Genomic DNA, 24636 nt, shown 5'->3' with positions numbered 1-24636 from the left:
GAAAAACTTTTAGAAATCAGCTTCAACAGAAAATAATAAAGAAAAAAGCTTTTAGTGGCACAGAGACCACTGTCATCATGTCTTAGGAATTAAGTAAACATATGCTGGTCTGCTGCTGTTGAAACCAAGGCGCCTTTCTCAGGCTGCGGTTAAAAAACATGAAAGAGTCTGTGGGATAAGCAAAGGAACTGGCCTTAATTTAGAGCTCCGAAGTCAGAAAAGTTGGCAGCATGCAACGTTTGTGGGACTAGAAAAGGAATTCAGATGCATATCCCAGAGTAATCCACAACTCCAAACCTCAGCAACTGACAACTGACAAAACCATTCTTTCCGCATACAAAACCTCTTAATGTAGAGAACTGGGATCACCCACCTGATTTCTTTTAAATCTGTGAAACATGCAGAGCCTAAAGTCAGTTGCCCATTCAAAGAAATGTTGACCACAAAGTTACAACAGTTTTCTCATACTGTAAAACAACAATTCTGATACTGATTAAGAAGCACATATAAAGTAATCTTTCTCCTACTTTAAGAAATAAAAAACAGAGGTGGGCAAAGAAATTAGAATAACTATTTTGCCTGTAACACATTATTTACTTGTAAACTACCAATCTATGTGCAATGAGGATTGCATGGACACAGAATCAGAACTGCTGAAACCACAACAAAATGTGTAACTCAGACTGAGACAAAATTAAGTACATTATATAATTTACAGTATAATTCCCGGTAGGTAAAAAGACAAAACAATGCAATGTGCTTTCATATAATTTAAACAGCGAGTACTATGGTCTTCATATTATTATTATTCAATACTTGCATTCTTGTTGACTGGAAAAAATGCCCTTCATCTTAAGCAATCATAAATCAGTGTACTCACTTTTGTATTCTGTGAAAAATCAGAAATGGTAGAGTTTGGGTTTTTTTGGGGGGTTTTTCTTTGACTTTTTTTTTTAAAAAGTCTGTTCCTCAACTCTTCACTTTGGTGAAGCTCACCAGTTAAAAAAGTTATTTTTAACATATATAAATGTATAAAAAAATCTTCTGATATCTATCTATTTATCATTCTGTCTCTCCCAGAGACTGACGTAACAAAAGCCTCAACCAAAAAAAACCAGAGAGGAGAAGAAAGAAATGTCACAGAAGGGACAGCCCACATAGCTTCCAAGACCATACATGCTGACTGAAAGAGAATTGCCTATTTTGATGGCTATGACTACACAAAGTGGTTCTGGTACACACAAATGCATTTATACTTAATATATTTGAAGAATGACCTTAAGATTAAAGAAAAAAAAATTATAGCATGAATTGTGGAATCTAAAGTATATGGCAAGAGCTTATATTCTTGATTTGTGATCTTTATAAAAACAGTTCTATTTCTCTGTATTTTGTCTTTTATTCATACTATATTTATCTCACCTATTTATACAGTTCTCTAGGCTTATACCATCTTATAGTGTGATAGAATGTCTTTTATAGCATGCATGAACTTAAGCAATGCTTCTAAGTCCTATAGTAATACATACTTCACTCTGCTATAATTTTCAAGATAATATGCAGTGAATATAATGCACAGAACCCACAATCATTCCCATAATACTTCATAGGTACAGAAGAGACACAGTGTGTTTTGTAATTGCTTAGATTTACCACTCTACAAAGTTTGATTGGCTCCTGTAAGGAAAGAATAAATCTTAGCAAGAAAAGATATCAAATACCCTTAGTTTTCACACTTCTGAAAATGCTTTCAGGTTTTAATAACCATGATATCTCATTATATGTGCATTTGTTATCTTTAGGTACAGTTACTTCACATAAAGATATAGCTACACATTATTTCAGTTTTTCAAAAGACTATGCTGGCAGAAAAATCATTAACAGTTACTATGATAGTAGTTCAGAATTTAGATGTTTAAATGAAGAACAATTTAGAAGACAGGTTTTATCCAAGCCTATATAATGCTAATGTTTATGTTATTTTGAATTGAGTCTACTTCTTTCGCTTTCTTCCTTCAAATTTTAAGATTACTGTTACTTGAATTCATGTGGAATTTCTTTCACATTTACTGTATTTCACTGGAGTCGGAGCCATCTGGGTAACTATAAATGGTCAACCACATCTGGCACCGTTTCCTTTGGACGGAGTTTAAGCATTGCTAGATTTGCATTACAAGGTCATATGAAAACAATTCCTCCAAACCTTTTATCCAAACCAATTGTTTTCTTGGATACTGACTAAATAATAAGAATCAACTAACAAATTCATACTTGTTCTTTATAAACTTTTCAGATCCAGTTCTGCAGTCCTGGCTTTGGCAAAATTCCCATCAACTTCGAATGAATTTCCAAAAAAATAACATTAGCAAAGAATGGGTTTATGCCTCTTTTCCTCCATTAAAAAGAGATGGAAATCTTATTAATTATCTGGCACCTGTGGACACTGGCCTATCCACTGCTAGCAACACGTAAGCTGTAGTAAAGTTGCATTGTTCAAATGGGCAACAGAAGAAGTTGGCTATTAAACAGCAGTTATAGTGAAATGATCCATTTCTCTTTCTAATTTCTTGTTACCTATATAGTAACATGGAATGATGAACCATGAATCAAAGTTTAAATGGGAGTATATGAAAAGACAGTTCATTTTAGGGAAAAGAAAAGCCATACTGTAGATTACTGGGTTATTAGAGAACCACATTTAAATTTATCTAGTTAAACATCTTTTTAAGTTATCCCACTATGATTTAAATAGAACAGAAAATTTCAAAACAAGATTGTAAGTTGATTTGTTAGTAAGAGTTATTTCTCTACATAATGATAGAATAGAAAAAAAATCATAATCAGAAATATTTGTAACTTGATCAGACTTTGGAGGGATCTACAATGAACTTAAGTGAGAGACAACTGACCTACTGTCCCTATACAAAACTCTAAATATTGTGATTATACAACTGTTACATCTCATATGTAAAAAAAAAAGTTTTAACACGTTTGTACTCACAGTTTTTTACTACAATTTTTAATTTCACTGTAGAAAGTACAAAAAAGTATAGTAAATATTGTATGAATACTATAAACATAATTTGACATCACTCACATTGTGTTTACTCATTGGTATTTTTTTGACAGACATCACACTGACAAACAAACAAACTGTAAGAGGATAAATAATTTTGATATGAGAAAGACTTCAAGTATTTTACCTACTTTCTGAGGCAATTATTAGCTCTAGGAAATTTCTCTTATTTTCTAACCCTCTTCAGTGTAAAAGACCACATGGTTTCACAATAAAGGAAAAGTTAATTTGAAGGTCATTTTTTCCTTTAATATGCTTGTGTCAATTGACTATAATTACTTCTTTTCTGTACCAGAGAATTTCTGAATCATATCTGGCAATGTATTTTCATCTTCATTGTAGGCACTGCTGATCCAATTTATACAACTTATTATGTACAGGAACCTTTGCAATAACTTACATGAGCCTATACAAAAACTTCAAGCAGAACCAGTACAAGTAAAATGGTAGCTATTACCGAACAAACAAACCACTCCTCAAAAGTAAACAATGGAGAAGCTGTCAAATATCAGACTTTATATAGGTCCACCAAGAAGTGCTGGAAGAACTTGTACAAAAAGTTCAAATACCACTTTTCCCCAAATAAAACAAAACGAACCCAAAGGAATATACGTCTACCTACGTGTATTCTTCTTTCAACAATAACCCTAAAAAAAAAATTATTAGAAATTCAAATAAGAACTTTTTGCGTTGATGTTCAAAATAAAGTGACTTCTTATTTTTTAACCAGATTTTTAAAAAGAAGTAATCTACTATTACAAGAATATTAGAACAAGTATGGAAGCTGCTCTGTTTCAAAAGAACAGATGAAATACTGACAAAACACCATAAAAGTTTCCATATACACTTACTGATATGATGAACTATAGCATGAATATATTTACATGTGTGCACAAACACACAATACGCACAGGCACATTCAAGCACACAGTATATGAAGACCTATTAAACAGGACAGGAATCAGGTTTTTTATATACAGAAACCATAACTTACCTGCAATACAGCTTATCATAGTTTTCCCTCATAAGTTCCTTCTCTTTTTCTAGATCATTTATTCTTTCCTGTAACTAAAATGAAGAAGGAAGTTTAAAGCAATGCACAGCACAAAAGGAAACTACAACGAATGTGTAAAGACAATTAGTTAATAATTTGTAGGCATTGTCAGGCTTTTATTTGTTCTTTTTATACAACAGCCTCTTAGCTTCAAAATAACAGCTATACAACAGCTTCAAAATTACACTTTTTTTTCACCACAAGGATTTACATTTGGCCCAGTCTTTTTAAAGTTGTTTATATGAAGCTGAGACTAACATGTCACAGCTGAACAACAGTATCTAATCACATTCTGCCTTATGCAAAAAAAAAAAAAAAAAAAAATCTCTAGCATTACACATTTTTATTTCCATTTTGGTGAGTATTAGTATTAGCTAGTTAATGGGTCCTGTAAATATTTTTTTTATTGACCTTATAGAAACAACAAGTCCTTGCTTTCAAAATACTCACTAAAGCAGGACATGGTTTTAAAGATACAAGATTCTTTAACCCAGAAGATATACCCTACATGCATTACAATAGTTTAAAGGTTTGGAGGAAATATCTATGAGGTAATCTTGGTAAACTTGGTTCATGTAAAATACATTCAAAATGGGTAAACCAGGTGGTAAAACTAAACTTAAGTTGCTACAAAATGAAAGAAAAAACAAATAAGTTTGTAGGCTCTTACTCCTCATATATTGAGGATAACGAGGAATAAAACACTTGATTTTTAGCCCTATATCTGGGTGACTCTTAGTGATGATACTCATCTCTGAGAGCCACTAGACAAAGAAATAGAAGTGACTGATTTGAACTGATGAGTAAGATGTAATACTACATTGTACTGTAATTAAATCAGGTTGAAATCATACTAAAAAACTCGCAATAAGTGATCAATAAATCAAGCATTATGATTTTTTTCTGGTTAACAAACCACTTGTTAGTATCAGAACTGACATGAAATCCTATGCTTTAACCACCAACCTTAAATATTGTCCAAATGCTGGTGCGGTGATTATGTGGCATGGGGACTAGGTATGGTTCATGATTCTATGAAATGCAAGCAGCAGCCACAGGATTTTCTTTTTAATGGGATAAAAGTATATATATTCTTTTATCCTTCTAAATGTGTTTGAAAGGTCTATTCACGTCTCTACAATTAAAAGGTATCCCATCATTAACTTTTCCCTTATCTATGTGTACTACCTAAAGCAGATTCTAGGTCTCTTGAACACAATCTCACCTCCTCTGTCCTTAGGTTTGAAATAGTCACTGATTGCAGTTCTTTTTCAAGATGGAGGCACTTTAGCCGCTCCTCTTTAAGCTGTACATTCAGTTCATCACCTTTTGCTATTAAAGCATCATGGCTCGTCTTCAAGTTTCTTTGGTTCTATGAAAAGGAAGGAAGAAAAATCCAGAAAAAAAATAAAAGAAATCACACTTAGTAGAATGTTACAGCACTCTCATATTCAACCAGTGGTCTCTCATGGCAGTGTTCAATATATATTCTCAATGTGGTCAACAGGAGACACTCTTGAACTGAGTAACTGAAAGCAACTTTCATTACACATGGCCAGGAGAAGGTGGCATTCTTGTTGCTCTCATGAACATTAAACCCTCAGTTCAGTCATGATGAAAACAACCAAGAAATACATCTGTCAAGCAATTAAAAGATTTTGCTGTGGTTACAGTGGTTAGACATGCTGACCAAGACCACTGCAGTAGCAAGCAAAAATGAATGTTGACCACAGTTATGTTAATCACAGAACTTGCCACAGCTCTGTTAACCCTTAATTGTAGATATATAATTGTTTCACAGTCCTAATGCATTCAGTTCTATTTCCCTGATAGCAGTAATTTAACGAGGGACTTATGATTTCTTTTACATTTTAATTTACTCCAATGGATTATATTAAGGCACGTTTGACCAATTTTAATATTAAATGGAGGATGCTGATAGAACCTCTGTTTCCAGAATATTAGTTAATATTATACTCCCTACATTCCACAATGCTTTAATAAAGCCTCATTCATTAAGAATTTCAGTGTAAACCACATTCAAAGTATGACTTGCAACAAAACAGCCCAAAAGCCAATCTCCTGTTTAATAAAATGATTATATGAAAATTTATGTCAAATACATGTATGAGTATAGATAATGTTTCATGATTGTAGACAGAAAAAGTTAGCTTTGTGTTTTCCATATAATATTCCTACAAAGTAGTTAAATGAAGAAGCTGAATGTGAATCCTGTACAAATTGTTTAGGTTCACATACAGTCTGAATATCCTAGAAACAGACAAAAAACCCACAGAAACCCCAATCACCAGCCAGATCTTCAGCCTCTCATATCTCATTTCTCCATAAGAAAAATACTATAGAGAATAAATATTAGCAGTCAGTCTTATTTCAGAGAGATAATGAAGTATATTACTCATCAATTTTTAACAGTCTGTCTTCAGTGCTCCTCTTGCTCTGTCCTATATCTGTGAACTGTATTTCAATAACTTCAAAAAGTGACACCTAGAAAATAATTCTTTTACGCTCTTAATTTCTCTCCAAATTTCTTTCCTTTCTCCTCAAAATCAGAATCCTTACAGTCTCTAACCCTTCGAACTGTCCAAGTGAACTCATCTTTTCTTTCCCATCTCTCAGCTTCAATTTTTTCCTGAAGTTCTCTTCCATTTCAATAACTTGTGTCACTTCAGCCCACTATATATGAAGAGAAAAAACCCCCACCTTGGCAAAGCTGTCTTTCATAGACCATTTCACCCCTATCTCTTCCCTTAATTTCCAAAACAGTTGAAAACAAATTCAACAATCGTATTTATTCTACTGAACCATCTCATTAAAAGCACTAAAAACATCCTCCTGAAAAATCTCCTTGCTTCAACTGCATTCTAATCCTTCAGTGCCTCTGGTACTCTTCTGACCATTTTGGATTAACTTTCCTCATTAACTTTAAAGGGACCATGACTTCACCTTCATTTTTTTTTATTTTTTTTTTTCCCCAAATGCATTCTTTACCTGGATATTCTTCTATATCCGAGTGTTCTGTCAGCACTTTTTTTCCATTATGCCTGAACTGTTTTCTATCCTGCTCTCCCTGGAGTATCCCAAGACTTGGGTCATGGCAACAATTGGGATGATGAATTTAGTTTAATATTTCTAGTCTGGAATTTTATTTCTTTGGGAAACATGCCTTGATATTGTTGTCAATTAGAAATAACCCATTTAAAGAAAATGGATATATACCTCCTAGAAATATTGCACAAATTAACATACTGCTCTCAATTAAAATTCTGAAATTGTTGTACTGATTGTTCAAGAGAAGAATTAACCCTCTATAGCATTTTAGATTGCAGTTGCACAGGTTAGCATATTTCATATTACAAATCATGAAATCCTGAATGTTCAGTCTGTAATTAAAGCAAATAAATATACCAATGGGATCAAATACATAATCCAAACAGTTCCAGGGTCCTTTTTTCTTCTAAGCAGATTGCACAATTCCTTCATTCAACTGGCAACATTAAAATTCTTTATCAACAAAACTGTCCTGTGAATGTTTGGTAGGAAGTTCAACTTCAATATCATTAGATGGAGTAGGATTATAGGCTCTTATAATTTTGCGGTTTCACATTTTTGGCTGACTCAAGTTCAAAGATGAACATGGAGGAATTATATGGGTTTCAATTGGTAGAAGCTGAAAGTAAATCATAATGAACTCAATAGTTGTAAAAATCATCAAGATAAACATAAAAAAATTCTAAAAACTGCTCTGTTGATAAGTATTGTATGTGACGTCTAAACTAGAAATTTTGGATTTTACAGTTATTCACATTTAGTAGACACGTTTCAAACATTCAAATGATTGGAAATGGGAAAACCATTGTATCCATTATCTTGTTAAAAAAAAAAAAAAGAGACAGAAAACACACTCATCCCTTTCAAAAATGTAGCTTTCACTGTGAATATTAGAAACAACGTCTTCAAATACCAGTTTGAATCCTAGGCATGTGTTTCTATTCAGCTGCTGCCAAGATAGAGGCATAAATACTTGACATTTGCTGTAAATTACCAAAAAGTCGCATATGATTTAAAATGGAACAGTTTACTTATTGCTTTCTATTTAAGAACACAAAAAGCCACGTGAAAACTGTCTCCCCTGGAATTTACATTCTACATAGCTCACCCTGAGAAAAATTAGATTTGAGTTACTAAGAGCAGAGCTGCTTTGGCAGAGAAGATACAGGTATTACACCAAGGTGGGGGAAGGAAGCAAAGCAAAGCAAAACGTAGAAGCAGAAAAACCCAGGAAAAAAGGAACAGAACAAAAATCTAACAGCACAAGTGTTATTTAGCATGCTAAAATAACAAGAAGCAGGCAGCAGTAAGAATTTACAAGGATATCTAGTGCTTCCACCTCATAAGGCTAGGATACTTTATAAAGCTCTATTGCATGTAGGATTCCTGCTCACAGGAACTCTCCCATTTCTAAGCTATTATCATATTGCCACTGTCTGTATACACATGTGGTTCTCCAAATACATATGGGAAGAAGCAGAAAAATGCTGTATAACTAAAAACTGTAAGGAATCTACCATGCAGTTCCATGTTCTGGTGATATTTTCATAAAACTTATCTTTTTATAACAAAAATCTATTACTTACAGTAGCCCTCTAAAATAATTTCCATGAATTTAGGAATACAAGTTAGGTCCTAATGTCAGAACTCTGAACAGCCAAACCTCCCCAGCTTTATCAAAGACTGATAAAATGAGGAGGGGTCTGGTACCCCTTCTTTAGTAAATCAGTACATTTAAGTCAAACCCCTCTTTTTAAATGATCAAGAATCTCTTTAGACAGCCAGACAACTTGGTTCATTCTCCACAATCTGCCTGGGATGGCTTTGCAGGTAAAATCTTTAAGACCTGCTAGACCCTTCTGAAAAAAACCCATAATTTTAAGACTAAAAACCCTACACATTTGGAGCAGCTTGGGTGCAATGTATTATGTGGTTCATTTTCATGTACTCAGCATTGACTCAGAATCAAGAACTGTGTATATTTATTTTCCATTTACGCATGCTTATGTGACAAGAGTAAAGGAATGTTACTGACCAAATTGCAATTACCTCTTGAAGCTGGAGAAATTTTCCTTCCATTGCTGAAAGAGCATTGCTTTTCTCAACCAGCTGTTTATGGACCTTGATCATTTCCACATTGTCCCGAATGTTTAGCCTTCAAAATAGTATTAAAAAAAGAAAAAAAGCATCATGAGCTTAAAGATACAAAATAAATTATCTTATCATTTTTGTCTTGAAAAGCTGAAATCCTTTGCAAACCTGCAGCTTTCTGCAACACATTTGGGAGAAGATTTAGTGTGTAATACCCAAATTAATTTCTTCTATAACCCATATTACAGAATTTAGGTAAATAAACATTCTATCGCATGATGACATAGCAGCTTCATTCAATACATACACATCTTTGTTTATCGTATCAAACTACATATGACAGTAAGAGAAAACAATCCTATATCTAAAGAGATAATTTGTTTTCTGTTCACTTCTTTTCCACCCTCCAAAGTATTTGGTGCCAGTAGATTACCATTTTATGGAGTTTCCTCCTAGAGTTTAAACCAATAAATACTGCTAAGAAAAAGTGACTTAGCAATTTATGCTGTAACACCTTAAGGCTGGCATTCAAACAAGCTGCAGGTGTGTCTTAACTACATGAAAATCACTTAATATCCATGTAGATGTTCTATATTGTTACAATTCTAAGATTAATTTGAGAGCATACTGTTTAATAGAAAGGATGTTTAAAATAATTCAAAATTTAAATAAATATTTATTTCTGATGTTTTCCCTTACTTCAAACAGTGAAACTAAACTCCAATATTTTCACAGCTTCTTCAATTATGGGAAGAGAAACCAATTCTGATTTGTATTAATATAAATTATGATAAAATCAGAATAAATCTTTAGCATTTGAAAAGGTAATTTCTCTTCCAATATTTATCTATTTTAGACATATTGGAGGAATTGTCACAATGCCATGCTGGAGCAAGAAAATGGACTACAAAGCTTACACATCTGTAAACCAGCTGAGTACGTGAAATACTTTCCTTTTAATCTGCAAAATATCAAAGCCTATTGTGTTTTGGCATTGCCCAGTTAATTGTCCTTACACAGAAGATAAACACACTCACAAACCTGAGATCTTCTGCAAGAAACAGCCCTAACGCAATGCTAAAACTATCATGTGTCTAAAACATGTTATCTACATAAATTAAAGTTGTGGTGAGTATAGACAGCAGCACTGTCTCATGCTAGCTATTTAAAAGCTAATGTAGTGGCACATTTTTATTAATCTTGTTCCACACATCAAACAAAAGGCTCTGATGCCTTCAAAGGCTTTTTCTTTTTCTTTTTTTTTTCCCCTTCTTTTTTAAGCAGGGGGCTTTTTTTTTTTCCTTTTTAAGTAGAAAAAGGAGCAGATGATAGTGAAATTTATGATGTACAGATGTAAACCCCACGGCTCCTGACAATCAACATTAACTATTTTTTCAACAGCGAATGAAACAGCATTTGATTTAAACAGGTTTGGGGTACTGATATTATGAAGTAAATTATTCAAATTCAGAAGTGAAAAACTACTTTTTATTGGGATCATTTAAATTCTTACAATTTTAACAGTATTTATCTCATGAAGTTTCTAGCTACAGAAAGCATGTGCCATTAATTTCTTATTAGCGCATTACATTGATCACAATCTCAGCTCTCATTATAGGCTAGAGCAACAAAATTATTTCTCTACAGTACTTCTACAGTATTTTATTTATTTATTTAAATAAAATATGTCTAAGAAATGTCCAATGTATCTAGGTACATGACAAGGAGCTTGCTGTTGAAGAACAAAATCATTTCAGATTTTGTGGGCAAGGCAAAGTTAACTGAGGAAGATTCTGTTGGGAAGATTCATTTTTCTATAAATGAAGTCACAAAACAGTAGAATAGAACAGAAATTGATTATTTACACAGCTTTTTCCCTCCCAGGTAGTTGATGTGTTCTGTTCCCAGAACATCTGTCCAGGTATTCTGATATAACTTAAAAACAGGGGTTATATACAGATTTGATATAAAAGTCAATGCTACCTTTCACTTATATAGATAATATTTTGCTCAAAGAATAACAAAATAATATATAAGATTAAAGCTGTACTAAGATAGCTCATTCAGTATTTTCTCTATTGCCAAAAAAGCCAAAAATTCTGCCACAGAACCTGAAGACATGGAGGTAGACCTGGAGCAGAAGTTAGAAAAAGAAAAGGAACTCTCATCCCTTTTTAGGCAGTAACCTGAATTAATGGGCATACTCTAGCACACCTTCTACCACAAGTGCAGAAATAAGGAACATGAACTCTGTCCTTCCACTCTAAACCTCATCTTAAAGCTGGATTAAAAAGTCTGAAATTGTAAATGAAGTTAGGAGAAAGTGACTCTTTGAAAAACTAAGAATTATGTTTGGGGTTAATGTCTGGAGTACACCAGAGATAATCTCTTTTCCAGACCTCTTATCATTTGGATTAAAAGCATACAGAGTGGGGTCCCAATAACAGGCTGGGGACCAGCTGTGTGGGTATGGAGGACTGATAGCAACCTATGCCAGAAGGAAGTGATTAAAGAAAGGATCTTGACCTGCACTGTACAAATTTATGCCAGTAACTCCCAGATGGCTAAGCTAATAAAATTGAGGTCTAATTAAACCACATCCCTTGCATCTTGTCTTTACTTCCATATGAGCAGGACATGGATAAAATACTGAGACTTCTCTTAGAGAGTCGTACCTATTGTATCAACTGGACCTGTGGCTCAGAAACCTTCCCCATTCACATTCAGAACAAGAAAAACAAGCAAGTAAAAAAAAATCTCACCACCATACTTCTCAGGATCAGTTACCCTCTGTCTGGCAAAATAAACAAAAGGTTTCTAGGCTAATGGTTCTCAATGACAAATGCATCAATGGCCAAGATATATACACAGACTGCCAAGTAGAGAAGTAAAGAATAGAACATAAATGTGCAATAATCTTCTAATTTTACAATGCTTAGGAACTAACAGGATTATACGTTGATACACATTATGTTCTTTCCTTTACCTCTTATTCCTTATAGGAAGTCAAATATAAAAGGGGAAAAAAAACCCCTCAACAATGTTTACCTTCTAGTAGCACCTTTATGTTATAATTGAATTGATAGTATATTTGCAATAAGCAAAACATTAACATTGCATCAATAGCTCTAGAGATGCTAGAGCTTAATAAGAGCTTAATAATCTTAATAATTTACTAAATTATTAAGATTATTTAAATACCAATATAAAATTCTGTATTTGTTTGCCCAGCTAAAGAGCTATCTACAAATGAAAAAAAGTCATGAGCTTTAGGGAAACTGGATAAAAATGAAAAATCAGATATGGAAATGCAACTACAGGGTTTTTTTTTATACTAGACATGATTTAGCAAATTCGTATACATGCTGTAGTCTCTCAAAACCCTTTAGATAATGCATTGTGACTAACATGTTCCACATTTTAATCTAGGTTTGCAATGCTACAATGCAAACACAGAAGTCACGAGTGCGTCAGATATGATACTCCTGTCCAAAAACCCACACTTTTAATAGGTCTAATTCCAAAGTCATGTTGCAGCAAAAAATTCCAAAGGAATTAAAAACTGACTGGCAAATAAACTTTTTCATTATAAAAACAACCAAACAAAACACAAAAACCCCACACAAACATGCAAAAACCAGGTACCTGTTTCATAAATGCATTTTGGGGTAGCTTTAGAAATGTTTTTGGAAAGTACGATGAGCAATTAAGTTATTTGAAACTAGCTGCTAGCAAAATGTGATTGTTTAGACTTAATGTTTTAACTTGCGCGCTGTGTATCATAGACATCAAACCATGAGGTTATTATGGTTTTGGCCATCTTTAAATTAAAAACAGTCAAGCTAAATGCAGTTAAATTTTGTACTTAAGAAAATGTGTTTAGTCTAACAACCCACAGGCCAAGTTTCTCGCTTAAGTTAGAATTCAGTCAGAATTATATATTCCTGAAACAATCCCCAAACAACCTCTAATGAAATATTGAAAAAACATTGATTGCAGCCATCTTACAATAATCATCTCGAGGAGTACACTGCATATGAACTCAGCTCTGTTATGTAGCTCTTGTGTTGTTACACGGAAACTGTAGTGAAGCTGCAAAGGCAGCTTTAAAATATAACTGGATTTTTTGTGGGTATAGGACTCAGGATAACTAATATCTTCCTTCCTTACTGCTGATGGATCAATGATTATTAACTGTGCCTGCTTCACCACTTGGAAACTACAGTTATTTCAATCACAGGAATTTCTTAATCATGTAGCAAAATAAAGAATATTTTCCTAAAGGTTGAAAGTAACCTAATTTTAGTAACACCAGGCTGAGCTCAAATAGTACTACAACATGAAAATTGGTGGAAGCACACTTCTTATGTCCTTTTAGCACCATACAGTTCCTAAATAATTTCAACAGATTAACTGTCTTTGGGTAGTAAGGTAACTAGATGACAGCCAAGTGTATTCTTACAAAACACAAGAAAAAGCTGCCAATTGTACCAAAATTCAAAGACATAAGCTACAAAGACAAAATAAGATGACCTTATCAGTCACCCAAACTTCCAATTTTTCCTCCAGTATTCCAGTATTGACAATTTCTTCTCTGCTGATGCAAAGATTAAAAATAAGAATTACACAGAACCTATAAACCTATCTGTGTAATAAAACAACGAATACAGACTGTTCTAGACAGCAGTTACAAGACTTCAAGAAAGCAAGCTAATGAAAATCTCCTACAGGTAATATGTATAGGTACCTATGGTTACAGTTAAACCTGAAGAGAATAGTATGCCTCTAAGTTCTGGCTCTGGTTCATTCAGCATAAAAAAAAAATATAGAGAACTTGAAAAACATGGGGATTAACAGTCTTCCATAAAGTATTCTAGTGGCAAAATTACAGAACTTGCACTATGCTGAACATGTACTAGTGGACATTTTTCAACTTCTTTCCCAATGTCTTCAACCAAACACAGTTACTCTTAAATACTTAACGTATCTTTTATCTGGTACAAAACAAGACTATAGACTATAGAATAGACTATAAAGGAAGTAATTCCAGAACTTCAAACATGAATTCACAGATCATAACTTAGGTCAAGTATCATGGATTGTATACAACTAATTTGATAAACATAAATAAATAAGGATCTGCACTACTTTTTATAGCCTGACTTTATTTAAGGATTTTTTTAGCTAAATTTGACATGTATCTTTACTTTAAAACTCCTTAAAAGTTTCACAGAAACACGGTAGCTGACACTGAATTTGGAAGTTATGTTCAATTTCTGACTGCTGTCCTTAAAGAACAGTTTTTATCTACAGAAAAATGAAGCGCAGAAGTTCTTTAAGATTTGTATCCGATTATTTTCAAATAATGAAAAAAATCTTTTAAATATTTTCTGAATTCACTGTAGGCACAGACTGAGAAATTATTTATGATAACAACTTCTTTAACCTATTTAAACTATATAAAGGAAATTCTGAATAGGGGAGACTTATGACTTCGTGAATAATTTAATAGCAAACATTATGATGTATTATTTATGTAGTGCCACTGATGCACAAAAGAATGCTCACACATAATAACGGGGTCCCTCTCTTGAAAGGCAGTTAAAGAACTGACCACATATTTCTCATCCAAGTAGAACTTTCATTGAAATCAAATGAGTAAGCAATGCAGGATCATGCCATATTAGATCTTTAATACAATTAAAAGTAACAGGCTGAAATGGAAACAGTTAAAAGAGGGAAAATATATGCAAAGTTGTATAATTTTGCGTATATTTTTGCAAAAGTGAAAGAAGAAAGAAGAAAGAGAAAGAAAAGAGATTAAACTAATAGAGGCTGTACTGTGAAACACATTCCACAAGCATGTTTGTCTGGCTTTGTTTCACTGCACAGCTATACCATATTCCCTCAAAAATTTGCTAATCTATCCTTACAGGGCCATTATTTTTCTACTATTTGTAGACTCCAAATTATCAATGAGTATTAATGAACATTAAATTATCCACTATGAACCTATATCTAAAATTTTTTAAGAATTATATTGAAGAAACAATAGATTATTAAAATTTAATGAGTTGAACTTCAATTTAATCTGAATCAGCTGGAAATGAATTCTCTAAAATGGTAATTATGAACCTCTTTGTTTATTTGTGAAAAAACATAATAACCTATTATCATAACACTCTCCTTGCTTAGAATTATCCATGGCTATTTGGTAAAACATTTTATGACTTAGTTTCACCAAAGGGGAAAAAAAAGAACAAAGCACGTATTTCTTAACAGAACAAGTAATTTTCACAGCTATATATAAACATTGTGACATAGCTCTTCTAATGCTTCCACCATGGAGATTTCTATTTTTCACAATACCTTTGGCTTGTTGTTTCTTGCTCTTTCAGCCGTAAGATGGATTCTTCAATTTCCTTTTCTTTCCTTCTTAGCTGACTCACAAGTATCTCTCTGGCATGTTCTAGTTCTTCAATGTGTTCCTTTTGGGACTCAATCACAGTCTCCCTGCAAGTACAAGAATCTTATGTTCCAAAACCAGGTAAGTATTTAATAAAAGAAAAAAATTAAATGAATACTTAAGGGAGCAAAAGTTTTAAAAGTGTTCAGCAAAATTTGTATTTCTTAATGACATACATCGCAACAGAGGTTTAAGAGTTCAACTTGCTATGAAAATAATTGGAGGTCACCACATGAGAAGATGTAAATAGTACAACAAATAGATAAATAATTCAAACACATTATCAAATACAACACAAACAACACAATACTCTTAAAATAAATGTTTATGTGGACTGAATAATGTTTAGCAGAACCTAGCTGAAAATGTCATTTATGGTTTCTTATACTCTATATTAAACATACCCTCCTCCTAATCCATTAGTATCAAGTGTTTTCTGAAAAGGAAAACACCATTACTAGCTAACAAAAGAATATGAGATCTTCAATGGATGGAGCAGTGAAAGTAATTTTTAAGCTTTTATTCTGAGTTAGGTAACTTTACACACCAAAAAAACCAGATTATGCGTCTTTAACAGTGGAATTTATCCAGTAAATCCAATTAAAAAGAGAAAGGCAGAAACCTATAGAGATCAGAGTCTGAATATTTTTTAGTAGGCCACAACTTTGCTATTTTGATTTTCTTGACAAGTTAATCTCAGATATCTTTTCCAATAACATTTTTCCTAATAAGAATAAGCAACAATTTATCTACAATTTTTTCCACTCAAAAGCTTCTGATGCATAAACTACAGTTCTTCTTTACTTCATACACCTATTGTAGACTAAAAGTACCCTGAGATTTTTGGCCATGTGTTCGCTTTTGTACCTGAGTGCACCATCCTGAGCAACTGTGGTTATTTTTGCACCTTTGTGAGAACTGAAATCTCTGAAAAAAACACTATTTGAATGTTTTCTGCATTATAACACAATGGTTTTGATCAGTCTTAGGAGAAAAGCTATCGTGAACACCAAGACTCATGGCAGTCTTCATGGATAGCTCTTATTTTCTAGTCTTCAAACGTGATAGGTATAGGAGAAATAGCCCTTTCTAGACCCATCATTATAAAATTACTAAAGATTTTTTTTTTCAGTAACAACATTATATTATAATGCAAATTACTTTAAAAAAATTGTACCTGTTCAGTAAGGGTTAAATTCAGACAGGATGCTAGCCAGAGTGCAATTTAAACATTGTTAAATAATGTAAATTTATTTATTAAAATAATTTATAAGAATATTTCTGTAAAATTATTTCCTACGATCCCACTAAATCTTGGTGTTCACACAACGTCAAGCACAAAATACATAATTGCACATTAATTCATGTATTTGTATAATTAGCTTGCCCATTTATTGAAAATTTAGCATTTACAGATATTGTAGTAAATATTATTTAGGTAAATCATTATGGAAAGAAACACACATACTGAAAGTATCTTTTAGCAAACCAGATGTCTAAAAAGCATAATAGGTTCCGATACACTTCGGAGAAGAAAAATGTTCTAATCAGACCTCAATATCTTTAAATCAGATGTTAACTATCTTTTCTTCACCCTTTGTAACACCTCTCTGTTCTCATGCAGTCTCTACACTAAGGATGTTATCAAGAGTTTCCTGTGCTTCAATTTCAGTTAAAATGTGCAACTGGACTACAACCAACTTTGAAAAGGCAGAAGTGAATCAAAATCATTTTACATTACTATCCCATACTGCACTTTTTGCAACTTATCCATAAAATCTGACCACCTCTAGAAATGAAGCTTAAATGCTTCAGTGTAACACATTCAGTACAGTCACCACTTGCCTGGGTTATCCTACACATTTTAGGAGTTGTGCTGGTAATAATTTTGCAGCTAAGGTTCTTACTGCTTTTGTCAGTTTTGTCCAGCAATAAGCTAGGCAGCATTGCATCCTAGCAAGAAGAGATTCTCACCATTGAAGATCAATTTTAACTTCCAGCCAAATTTTTATGTACCTACATTTTGCATTCTCAATTCCTGATCCTGTTTTCCTTATCATAAAACACTTCTGCATTGTTACCAGTGTTACTGTTGTCAGATCCAACAACTTCACTTCACTTTCTGAAGTAAAAACTTCTGAAAAATGTTGTTTGTTTTTTTTTTTCTTCAAGAAAACCACAAGTTTTAACAATTATAGTGACAAAAATTAAGAAATATGAAAATCATACAAATTTCTTATTTCAGCCCTTGGATCCTCAAGCAGACTCTGTCCATATCTTGGGAGCACAAGGTTAGGTGATCTCACTTCTAAATCCTGAAATCTCATTCCTGAAAACAAAGAAAATATAAATTTTTGTCATGCTGAATGAAAAAGCATTTAAGAAGACAACAATCTCTATACAGTACAAACACTTACCACTCCTATATAGATGCCATAAAAAGTATTTTTTACATCAAATTCAGATGGAAAGAGATAATCAGAGTATCTACAACATAGCTGCTGTAAAATTTGAACTATGGGCAATACAGCATGCACTCTTAAAGAGAAGTGTTAAAATGTGTCTTGAAATGTTTTTCTTAGAAGATTTTACTTTTAAAGACAGAGAACAGAGATGGTATCTTCAAAGAACAATATCAATATTATTAAACAGGAACATGGGCTTGTAATCACTTTTTCTCTGATAGCCCTTTCTTTACAAAACCATGAGTGTCATTTACCTAGACAAGCAACTACAGGACCATTTTTAGCAGCAGTGCAAATAATTTCCTGATGTTCTTTAGAAGCATACTAAGTCCCTGGTGAAGAAGAAAAGTAAGAAATTACTTAAGGAGGAATTGTTAGTTCAGGAGTAAAAGTAATGGTTTCTCCAAATCTTTCTCCTTCTTCTCTTTCTTCAGCAAGAAGAAATTAATGAAGTTTTGAGGTGGGACCAAACTATACATTAAATTTCAAATATAGCATTAAGGCTGCCATCCCTCAGTCCCCAAAACTGAGTCATTTAGGTTCAAGGTAAAACAATACCAGCAGGTTCACAAAATTACTGAAAAAAATGTACCTACTTTGCATTTGTGCTGAGTTAACTTCATTTACTTATGTATTTTGAATTTTGATCTGTAAGTATTATTTTATGGTATTGGTAATTGTGCTATATACATATGTGTATATATATGCCTAGAGTATATATTTTTTATTTATTTTTCTTCCAGTCATGATATATTTTAGATAGTTGTACTCAATAAAGAAAGTAATGAGAGAAGCCAGTGAGTATTTAGTGAACATTCATACCTGACCACATCTTTTGGATCGACTTGCTATGGTATTTGTAAACCAGCCAAACACAAAGCAGATACAGTAAGGTGCGTTTATTATTTGTGGATTCTTCTTGCCTTTTCATACCCTGGACACAGCTAAGCTCTCCTGAATTTTTCCAGGCACTCATTTTATTTTTGGAGAATTGCTCTGAATATTTTCTGATCGGCACTAAAAATGTTTTGAGATTCAGCCTCATGGTTCCACAGAGCAATCTAAGAGTCCAGCAGTCTTTAAACATAGGAGGCACATACCCGACACCAGACTGCTACGTTTATCATCATTAATCAAAAGGGCAGGATGAGCAAACATGCAAGAAAAAAACATGAAACATCCTATGCTAATGAATACTACAGAAAATATTCTCTGACCTTCTGGAAGACAACACTACTGTGTCTAAGTTCTGAGTATTGGTTACTAGATTTCTAATAATAGTCTTCACCTTAGAAAAGGTGTGTTCAAGAAACTGCATATTCATAGCACTCAAATTATCAGAATCCCTTCTAGTCTGGACAAAGTCTTAGAACTGAGATAGGCACACTAGATCTTCTGTGAAATTTCTGAACGTTATTATCTGGACTGGATGTCTGCTGACAACTTTTCCTTTTTTTTTTTTTTTTTTTCTTCATGTGGTTCTCTTCAGTTTAAGAACCACTGCCTCAATCAACATGGCCCCAGTCCTAGTTCTGCACAGGACATCTTTGATCTGGATCTGTTCTTATACCAAGAGAAGTCCTCACAGCATGCCATATCAACATTTGATCTCTAATCCTTGAACCAAGTTGCCCTTTTCTCTCTGCTAGCACTGGGCCTGAATAAATTTATTGTATTTCTACCCTATTTTTGCATTGTTAAAACAAAAAACCAAAATATTGATTTTGGGAATAAAACTGCCTAATTCATGACACAAAGTGTGAAAATGTAGGTGTATTTAAAATGTCAAAACTTGCACTATATTCAAACTAAAGAAGCAAAGTGGTAGAGCCAATTGCTTTTTATTGTCTGTCTAAAAACATGAGAATTGTTTCTCTTTTCATATAACTGAATAACCAACATAACCAAAATAAAGACTGGTGGGAGGGTGAAAGGGAGAAAAAACACAATACAACTGGCCATCAGCCTGATCCATAGCTTGTAGAAGTTAAGGAGACAATTGTGCTGACTCAATTTTGAATTAGGGCCAATGTAGCCGTCTTTTTTTTTTTTTTTTTTTTTTTGAAACGCATTATCTGTATAGTATATAAGTTAACTGAGTACAACTACTTCTACAAATGTTCATAGGAAAATAGAAAGGTTTTAAAGTGTAATTTCCAAATGTAGCTACCATAAATAAGCACTGAGAGTGAGACTGCCTTAAGCAGTAAGTCTTGACAGTAAGAAGCATCATTAAAGATGGCTGCATTGTGGTATTTGCTTTCAAAAGTCCACACATGTAATAGATTTTTCAAGTCTGCAGTGTTGTGCACACATGTATCAAGAGACTAGAACAAAACCTGAAATTAAAAAAGGAAAAACATGTGCAAATAAACTACAGATGTAAAACTTTGTTATAACATGATAATGCTAAACTTTTTCATATACTTCTTTTATAAGCCTTTAACATGTAGAGAAGTTATACTAAGAAAGTCCCATGATTTTAACTATTAGAAAATTTGCTTGATAATTACTTTATTTTCAAATCTGTACTTTTGTTTTACCCCTACCACTGTGGATTCTCAAAATAAGCACTTCAAAGGCAGTTATCATGACTGCTATAAATAAATACAATAAAAAGCAGAAAGAACAATCTTTCTGCCTACAGGTACTATTGCCCACTGATGAACAGAAAAGAGTACGTACTTGCTACAGTGAAGCAATAATTAGTGGTACCTATATAAACCACTATTTTTAATAAAGGAGAATTATACCTTTCTTTGCGTGCTCCGGCATGCCAGCAGCCTCACTCACTTTTTTGAGACCAGTGTTAATACGAGATTGAACATAGCGGTATGGACAAGGCCTATGGCCTTGAATCTGGAGCTGCTGTTTAGTTGAAATGAGTTTGCTGCGGAGGCTCTCGTTTTGTTTCTCAAGCTCACGAACTCTCTCTTGCAAATGCTCAATCATTTCTTCCAGCTCCACGGCCTGACCCAGCCGCTTGGGGCCGCCACCAACTTGTTCAGACCTTTTTTTATCATTAACAAGCCGTATTAACTTGGTGGCCATTCTGGGGAAAATAATAAAAAAAGATGAAAAAGAATGTGAAAAGTCAGCATAAAAAGCATTCTGTTGAAAGGAACATAATCACTGTGAAGACTTCAGCATAGAACCCGAATAATAAATTTCAGGTTTTGATATAACTATTACTGCCTGTGAAGAACTCTTTGAAGATAATTGAAACCACTGTGCAGCAATCTGCTTTATAGCACTGACAAATAACAGTTTCCTAAGGCTTATCATTTAACGTTAGTAAAGGGAGGACACATATTTACTCCATATGCTGCTTAAATGTCATTTTTAACGCATGACCTTATATAGGAACCTCTGCATGTTGTTAAGTAAAGTTACAGATTTGGGATGTGGTGGGGCAAACTATAAAAGCTACAATTCCACAAAACATTCAACACTCAACTATTGAAAGAATGCTAATAATATGCAACATTCCAATGATATACCATTTCTAGTATTTTAGGATTTAAATATATATTTCAGTTTTAAAGTGGCTAAAATCTGTAGGTGGAGATATTTAAGAAGGTACTCTGGAAAAAGAGACTTAATTCTCATTACCATACTCAATTTTATACTTGGTAAATATTACCAATGTGCTTCAGAGAAGGAACAGTTAGCTGAAGAATATAATTAGATACAGAGGGTATGGTTTTCATCTATCTTTAAAAGGATACAAATTTTGCTTTTGGCATCTTAAGAGTTGTACCTTTGATTTCCTTTAGTTTTGGTAAACATTGGTAAGCTAGAACAAAAGGCAGAGAGGGCACGTGGAGGTGATGTAATATACAAGAACAGAAAACATACCCAGCAGTGAATGGAAAAAACTTGGCATATAAAGAAAGAAAAGGTGCCTTTGGATAAGAGAGCCAAGTTCAAGACTTTACAAAATTGGTCGCACATCTTCAAGACCTGTATCTAGTTTACAGGGAATCTATTTTTGCAGGCCCAGAAAGATAACTGAAAATAAGGACACACTTAATTTGTTTAAAGGGGCTTGTTTTATTTTTGTATACTTGTGGGCAGAAGCTTCTACTTAAAAGAATAAGAGTGAAACAAAAAAAATCTGTAATAACTTCAGGATGTCACAGAACATTACTTGCCTGTGAGCAGGTTTTTTGTTTATTTGTTTTTTTCAATGTACTTCTACTGCAAATTCATTCCAATCTTTTAGTTACAAGGGGTTTGGCATGAGGGATGCTGGGAAAGAAATTTAGCTTGAGGACTTAAGATTTTTCTCTGGCAATCTAGACAAATACTGTATTTTATATTTTCTGTGCCTTAAAATATTAATTCAGGTATTCCAATTTGGACATTCTGTGTAATTTTACCTAAATGGATGATGAGTGCATTTGATAAGTCATCTAACAGAAACACAGGAAATGCCATTTGGAATAAGCAAACAATTCATTTGTTCCACCATCTTGTATTTGACAGTAGCCTGACAGAAAAGATGGAAGTTATGTCATGCTGGTCAATTTGATCCTGACTCACTGAATACTGAGTCAAAAGGAAAGAATGTTTTGGACTTTAGAAAAGTATGAAATAGTGCCATCTACAGAGGCAGTATCTTCACATGTCCTTACATGAATTGGTTAGCTTCTGACCAGAAGCTAGCTTAGATGCAGCAAGATTTTATTAGCTTAAGTACAGCACAATGTGAACACAGAGTCACAGTGCTTTTGGATTAATTAGCCCTCCTAGAATACAGTAATACCGTGAACAGTTCTGCTGAGTCCAGATTAGTTTACCAGCACAGCACTAAGTTTAATAACAAATAATAACTAAAGTTGCTTGCATATGTTTGGTGTACGTACACTGGGTAGTGTGCTCTCTATGCAACTTGGGACTTCTCCAATGAAGTTATCTATTACCCTGAATATAGGAGAGCTGATCATAATTATAAAGATATTTTAGGGTTAACTAGACTATTAAAAAGTTAGATGCTAGTCAGCTTCTTGGAGGACAGAGAAGGACAACAAAAGGGGCAGAATCTCTCTCTATAGGCCATTTTGATTCTAGGACAAAATTCCTGATGAATACTTAGGCTTCTATAGCCTCTTCTTCAGTTCCCAGAAGACCTGTTATATTTGCACTCAGACAGCATAACTATGAACCCAAAGTACCAACTCTGAAGTGGTGGATAGCAGTGTACCTGTCTACATGGAGATCTAATACTGTCCACTGCAAAAAACATCCCACATACCTACTGCTTTAAAAAGTCCTCTGAAAGAAATCAGCATGATTTTTAATTTGTTGATAATGCTTTAAAGGGCAAAAATGTTATTGTGAGCTAAAATAAAAACATTAAAAGCCGTACCTTTTAATTTTCTCCTCTTGCTTATTCGCATGCTGTTTAAGTAAGATGTTCTCATCACGTAAACGAAGAAATCTGTCTTCCAGTTCCTCTCGACTGATTCGTGACACAGCTTGTCGAGCTTTTACATTCTGTGTAGTTGATGATTCTACCCAAACCAAGACAACTGTAAATTACCTTCAATACATTCAACAACATGTAATCCAAAGTCTAAGTCATCTTGAAATATTGAAAAAAAAATATGAAAGTTTAAGTAATTTGATATTTTACATTTGTACGAGTCTGTTGATTAATTTTTTCAAATTTATTAGCATATTAATAACTTCCTTCTTCCTCCCTCTCGCAGATAAAAAAAGTAATTCAAACGATATACCAAACTGATTACCTACTAGACAATACAAAGGAAATAGTTTAGCAAGTAACAAAGTACTGTCGAACATACTACTTAAGATGATCATTACCACAGAGATGCTTTCTAATCTGTTTCGAAGTTAACGTACTCTCTTGAAGCTTGAAAAGATTAACTCATAATTGTGTAAATTTACTCAGATACAAGACTAAGCCCAGTAGTTCTGTTCTAATAGCAGCTGAGTAACATATCAGAATTGCATAGTACTTTTGGTTCCCATTTTGTTAAATGGGTCCGGCCTTGTCTTCAATTTAGCAAAAGCGCCCTGTTTTCTGTGGCAGGATGAACTTTATAGCTCAATGAGATTTCCAGTTTTTAGCATCTCACAGCAACTCGCCTCTTATAACAAGCAACATGAACACAGAATGCATAGTATCTTTCAGAATTTAACCCAGATTTTAAATGTTATTTGAACTTCATTTTGTGAGTGGGAATGTCAGAAACATTTTTAGAAAGAAACTAAAGAAGCCACTGATCAAGGTCTGTAACTGTAATAAATAGCAGCTGGTACAAACCTTGTAATCCTCCAATTCCAGCTAGAGTTAGACCTACATCTCTCACAGGCAGGTCCCCCACAGTTTCATCAACTGGAACAGACATGGCTTATCTATGGATAACAAAATTCAAATGAAATTCTT

At 33.5% G+C, this 24636-nt stretch overlaps 1 protein-coding gene across 16 annotated transcripts in view; it reads right to left on the bottom strand.

The window, feature by feature from the left end:
* Nucleotides 1-24636, bottom strand: part of RPGRIP1L (RPGRIP1 like) — an 82223-nt gene that overhangs the window by 52382 nt on the left and 5205 nt on the right. For 13 of the 16 annotated variants that reach the window (XM_072871888.1, XM_072871896.1, XM_072871895.1 and 10 more), the window contains 8 exons: nt 24514-24605; nt 23593-23737; nt 20975-21273; nt 17986-18085; nt 15660-15803; nt 9249-9354; nt 5356-5502; nt 4071-4144 (listed from right to left, as the gene is read on the bottom strand). In XM_072871888.1, the coding sequence (XP_072727989.1) occupies nt 4071-4144; nt 5356-5502; nt 9249-9354; nt 15660-15803; nt 17986-18085; nt 20975-21273; nt 23593-23737; nt 24514-24598 (1100 nt within the window). In that variant the 5' untranslated portion in view covers nt 24599-24605. Of the gene's footprint in view, nt 1-410; nt 468-3698; nt 3724-4070; nt 4145-5355; nt 5503-9234; nt 9355-15659; nt 15804-17985; nt 18086-20974; nt 21274-23592; nt 23738-24513; nt 24606-24636 lie in introns of those variants that run through there. The other 3 variants (XM_072871897.1, XM_072871899.1, XM_072871900.1) reach the window with 3 other exon arrangements.

This window comes from Ciconia boyciana, chromosome 9, assembly GCF_034638445.1.
Source record: "Ciconia boyciana chromosome 9, ASM3463844v1, whole genome shotgun sequence".
Taxonomy (NCBI): Eukaryota; Metazoa; Chordata; class Aves; order Ciconiiformes; family Ciconiidae; genus Ciconia; species Ciconia boyciana.
This window is presented reverse-complemented; position numbering and strand designations above follow the sequence as displayed.